Source organism: Lipotes vexillifer, unplaced genomic scaffold (genome assembly GCF_000442215.2).
Source record: "Lipotes vexillifer unplaced genomic scaffold, Lipotes_vexillifer_v1.1 scaffold242, whole genome shotgun sequence".
Classification (NCBI taxonomy): Eukaryota; Metazoa; Chordata; class Mammalia; order Artiodactyla; family Lipotidae; genus Lipotes; species Lipotes vexillifer.
In genome coordinates, this window is record NW_006771376.1 from 592,972 (window position 1) to 598,910 (window position 5,939).

A 5,939-nucleotide genomic window follows, 5' to 3' on the forward strand; every position below is an offset into this window, starting at 1 on the left:
GCTTAAGGTGGAGAACTGGTGATGCTGGAGCCGAGAGGAGCCAGTTCCTGATTCATTCAACAAATACTGAGCACCTACCAAGTGCCAGGAGGTGGGATTGGCACTGGGAGAGGAAAGCACAAGAATCAGACATTGACCCGAGCCTAAAGGAACTCAGGGTAGAAGGGGAGATGGGGCATGTATAGAAATCTCTCTAATATATACAGAGAGGAAAGTAAGATGAGATTTAAGAGCTTCACTTACTCTTCAATTAACTTATTCATTCAGTCACTTGGGCACTGTGTTTTGCGTTCTAGATATAAAGATAAATGAAACTGATCTCTACCCCCTTGAAGCTACCACCCAAATACCTAATCCGAGTCACCCAGGGAGTTTTTCAAAATACAGTTTCCCAGCCCAGACATTCTGATTCTGAGTCTCTGTAAGTGGCACCCAAGAAATCTAAAGTTCCCATTCTAGGTGTTCTCCAGGTTTCGGTACTAGTCTGGCAGGATAACAAGCGAAGGGAGCCCAGAGGAGGGAGATTCCAAGATAGCCCTCCCTCACCAGCCCAGCACCCTGATGTCCTCTGATCCCAACCCCCACTGCACATCCTGTAAGGACTATAGTTTTCCTGGGTGACTGGGAGGTTTAGTCCCCTTGGTTCTTGGGTGTGTCTTAACCTCTAAAGCTGAGTGCTCCCATGTTCCAAGGTCATTGTGATGACCTCATTGTGATGAGGATTCCAGGGGCTTTGTGACACACAGTGGCTGGCTCTGTTCAAGTATGGGAGGTCGGAATAGGCCCAGTTCCTCCTGGGGATGCAGCTCATAGGAAGATCACCTTCCCCTGCTTAATTAAAGCATCACTCAGGGCTCCAAGTGAGCTCTGGTCAGAGGCTGCTTTGAAGACAGCAGGGGCCATGACCACCCTCTCTCCTGAAAACAGCCTCTCTGCCAGGCAGTCGGCCTCCTTCATCCTGGTGGGTGTTCTTCATCATCTCTGAGGCCCTCCCTCCCCAACCTCTGGTTTGCATTAGGGCCATTTTCCCCTGTTGGGTAGGAAGGACTAGAACCCTGAGCTGGCCTTGAAAGTGGAACAGAGTAGGTTAAACCTTGGTCTCACCATCATTACAGACAACAGGACTGAAAAACACAGTTTCGTTTTTACCCTTCTATCTAAGCCAGTGTTACTTTTTCCCCGTATGTGACATTCTAACTTTAATGAGTCTAGGTCTGCAAGTTGTCTTAAAGATGCTGATAAATTTTCCACGGTGCTTTTGCCAACAATTTTGGTATGCTGCCACAAGGTGGCAGTAATGCTTTTGTTAGTAGGTGGTTCCATGTCCGATTAATGATACACTATTCATTTGAATTCAGCCTCAGTCATAAAATTTTCTACACAGTATATTTTCCAAAATCATAGTAACTAGTTATAATGACCTTAACCAATCTCAAGTCTCATTAATCATAGTGATTTAGAGAGTGATACATAAAAAAACAGAAATGCAAAACAGGCCTCTCTCTCCCGGAGTTTTAAATGTTATTGCTCTATTATCACAAGGCCTTGATGTGAATTTTCTTTATACCTCTCTTCATTTATCTGAAGTTAGAGAAGGATAATAATAAAATAACAAACTGTCATATAGCATTTATTAGGTACAATGACTGTTCTAAATGCATCATTTATAGTCAGTCTCATCATAACTCTATGAGGTGGATGAAGCTATTATCTTCACTTTGAGAAAATTGAGAAATGAGAAAATTGAGAAAAATTTCACAATGAGAAAATTGAGGCCTAGGGACTAAGCAACTTGCCTACAGACCCAGAGCTAGTGGCAGAGCTGGTATTTAAACCCAAACTGCGGAGTCCATCTTCTAAATCAGTGATTCTCCAAGAGTGGTGCCTGAGTCTGCAGCATCAACATCAAATGGGGACTTGTAAGACATGCAGATTCTTGAGCCCCAGATCTTCTGAACCAGAAACTCTGGGGATGGGGCCCATCGACCTGTGGTTTAACAAGCCCTCTGGGTGATTCTGACGTGCAGCTAACTTTGAGAACCACTGTTGTTTTAAGCTGTTTTTAAGATAACAATGCTATACTGATGATACACCCTCCACACCTGGGTTGCTAATAATCACCCAGATAACTTTCAAGTTGCACACCAAGCTTTCTACTCTTAATATGCCTGCCCTCCTTGGACCACCCCCTCTCCCCTTGGTAAGAATCACTGACATGGCTACTGTTGGGAGTATGTCTTGTCCCTCAGGTGAACTCAGGCTTTATTGAGGTCTCTGTTGCTATGAGTATTCAGAGGAGCACAGCATCAAAAACCCTCATAGAAAGTTTTCCTTATCCTCCAGTGGCTTTCTTATTTTACTAACAAATACTGGAGAAAATTCTTAAACCCAGTGATGCAGAGGGGGAAGGAGAGTAGAAAGATGTATGCGTGTAGCCAAGGCTGCTAGCAGCTGTTAGAGAGGCTGAACCATTTAAGGCTCCCACTTCTGGACCCCTTTTCCAGAGAAAGCATGGCCAAGCTTTCCCCAGGTTTGCCCGTGGAGAGCTTTAACCTGCTTAGGCACACCACAAAGGTGGAAGGAGATTTCCACACCTGCCCTACCTAGCAGTACCCTTCCCAGGGGACTAGGAAAGGCGCTACTGCAGAGCTGAAGAGTACCTAGCAGGGTCTCCTCCTGGATGACTAGGTCATTGTACCTAGATTGTGGGCAGGGTGTTAATAGGTTGGCGGAGCAAGGAATGAAGGAATATAGGAGGATGAAGATGGATTTGAGTGGCCATTGAGATGACCACCTCCATTACTTTGAAGGACCCCAGATACAGATTCTATTCACTTTTATTATTATTATTATTTTTTTTTTGGCCGCGCTGCACTGCATGACGGATCTTAGGCACAGACAGGAGGTGTGGATGTACTGGTGAAGAGAGGAAGGGGACTTCCTGCGGAAATTCCTACACACACACACCACTGTAGCCCTCTGCAGGTGGTCAGGCTTTTTGTGCTTGTCCTTTGCTTGCTAGCAAATGTCTTAAATGTTCTGGTGGGTGGCCCGTAGTTTGCTTGGGTATGGGGAGATTTAGGGAAGTGGCTGGGCAGAGAGAAGCGGAGTTTGCTGGAAGGAGAAGTCAGTGGCTTTTTATAAACAAATTCAGCCACGGCAAAGTAGGCTGATGGCCAATTGTTGCAGGTAGAGGTTTAGTAATGCAAATTATCCGAGCACTCAGCAGATGCCTTCTTGCGATGTTTCTGATTATCTCTGCCTTATTATGTTGATGCCATATCTTTTATTATAGTGTTCTGTGCATAGTACTTTGATGACTTTGCCACTTTCATTGTGTTCAACCCTTTTTTCATAACTTTGTTCATCATTTATTTTTAAATCTTTCTATAGCATTTAATTTTAAGGTATACCTTTTGTTAACAGCGTATGTAGGGCGTATATTTTTTATTCAAACTGAAATCTCTTGTCTTTTACACTCCCTGGTGGCATGGCATTGGGGTTAAGCACCCTGACTCTTGCAACAAACAGCTCAGGGTTCAAATCTCAGCTCTGATATTTACTGTGCGACTTCAAATATACTAATTAACCCTCTAGGGCTCTGGTTCCCTAATATACAAAACAGTGTAACAACCTCACCTACCTCATAGGTGGCTGTGAAGATTAGAGGGTTGGTAAATATAAAGTGCTTAGACTATCATCAATGCTTTTCAAATGTTTACAACTAATAAGGGAATTTAAGCATTTATTTCCATAGTTGATTTCTTTGGATTTCTATCATTTTTATGCTTTATGCGTTTATTGATTCCTTGTTGTTTCCTGTATGGTTTGTTTTTATTTTTTAAAGTAAATTAGAGGGAATTCCCTCGTGGTCCAGTGGTTAAGACTCCGCGCTTCCACTGCAGGGGGCACGGTTCAATCCCTGGTCGGGGAATTAAGACCCTGCATGCCTAAGATCTGTCATGCAGTGCAGCGCAGCCAAAAAATAAAATAAAATAAAAATAATAAAGTGAATTAAAAGGATAATGTCCTATTCCTATAAGTCTCTAATTTTAAAAGTAAAAAATAAAACAATTTCTTCTGACACTATCCTTCAATCTAATAAAAAATTGAATTTGTAGTTAATAATCTTTTCCCAAAGAATACTCCAGGCCTAGATGGCTTCACTGGTGAGTTATACCAAATTCTGAAGAAAGAAATAATACCAACTCTATACAAACTTTTTTAAAAAATGGAAAAGCCGGAATACATCCCTACTTATTCTATGAGGCCAACATTACCCTGATGCCAAAATCAAAGACATTACAAGAAAACAAAATTATAGGCCAATATCTCTCATGAACAATGATGCAAAAATCCTAAATAAAACTGTAGTAAATAATAGCCAATGATGTCTAAAAAGGATAATACAGGGGCTTCCCTGGTGGCACAGTGGATAAGAATCTGCCTTCCAATGCAGGGGACACAGGTTCGAATCCTGGTCCGGGAAGATCCCACATGCCGCAGAGCAACTAAGCCCGTGCGCCACAACTACTGAGCCTGTGCTCGAGAGCCCGCAAGCCACAACTACTGAGCTCACGTGCCACAACTACTGAAGCCCGCACGCCTAAAGCCCGTGCTCCGCAACAAGAGAAGCCACTGCAATGAGAAGCCCGCGCACTGCAACAAAGAGTAGCCCCCGCTCGCCACAGCTAGAGAAAGCCCACGCTCAGCAACGAAGACCCAACACAGCCAAAAATAAATTAAATTAAAATTAAAATAAATCAAAATTAAAAAAATTAAAAGGATAATACATCACCAGCGGGGTTTATCCAAGGAATGATTTAACATTCAGAATAATTCAATATACTTTACCATTTTAGCAAACTACAGAAAGAAAAACCATATGATCATCTCAGTAAATGCAGAACATCCATCCCTGATAAAAACTCTCAGCAAATTAGGAAGAGAAGGGAACTTCCTCAGCCTGATAAAGGGCATCTACAAAAAGCCTATGGTTAACATCATACAGAATCATGAGAGCCTGAATGCTTTTCCTCTAAGATTAGGAACAAAGCAAAGATGTCTGCTCTCACCACTTTTATTCGACATTGCCCTTGAAGTTCTAGCCAGTGCATAAAACATGAAAAAGAAATAAAAGGCATCCAGCCTGGAAAGGAAGAAGTGAAACTGCCTTTATTCACAGATAACATGATCATCTATGTCAGGGTTAGCAAACTTTTTCTGTAAAGGTCAAGATAGTAAGTACTTTAGTCTTTGTGTGCCATACATCTCTGTTGTAACTACTTAACTCTGCCATTGTAGCATGAAAGCAGCCATAGACAACAAATGAGTGAATGGGCATGGCTGTGTGCCAATAAAACTTTATTTAAAAAAACAGATTAGAGGCCTGATTTGGCCCGTGGATTGTAGATTGCTGATCATTTGCCTATATAACAAATCCTGTGGATACACCAAAAAAGCTACTAGGACTAATAAGTGAGGTTAGCAAGGTCGTAGGATACAAGATCAATACATAAAAATCCCCTGTACCTGTATATACTAGCAATGAAGAGTTGGAAGTTGAAAGTTTAAAAATAACACTTTTACAGTAGCATCCCCCAAAATGAGACATTTAGGGATAAATCTGACAAAATACGTGAATAACCTACACACCAAAACCCACAAAACATTGCTGAAAGAAATTAAAGAAGACCTAAATAAATGCAGAAATATACTGTGTTCATGGGTCAGAAGATTCAGTAGCGTTATCAATTTTCCCAAATTGATCTATAGGTTCAATGCAATCCCCATCAAAATCACAACTGTCTTTATTGTAGAAATTGATCAATTGACTAAAATTCATAAGGAAATGTATTCCTAAAGTTCATGCATTCCCTTTTACCATTAAGGATCCCAGGACACAGCCCCACTCTGCCTGTTCCCTTCTACTTCCTGCT

At 41.8% G+C, this 5,939-nt stretch overlaps 1 protein-coding gene across 3 annotated transcripts in view; it reads left to right on the forward strand.

Annotated features, from left to right (window-relative positions):
- Positions 1–767: 767 nt before the first annotated feature.
- The window catches only part of TBC1D21 (TBC1 domain family member 21), a 13,171-nt gene continuing 7,999 nt past the window's right edge, over positions 768–5,939 (forward strand). For 2 of the 3 annotated variants that reach the window (XM_007446651.1, XM_007446652.1), the window contains exon 1: positions 768–961. In XM_007446651.1, coding sequence (XP_007446713.1) covers positions 902–961 — 60 coding nt within the window. In that variant the 5' untranslated portion in view covers positions 768–901. The remainder of the gene's footprint in view (positions 962–5,939) is intronic. The other variant, XM_007446653.1, reaches the window with a different exon arrangement.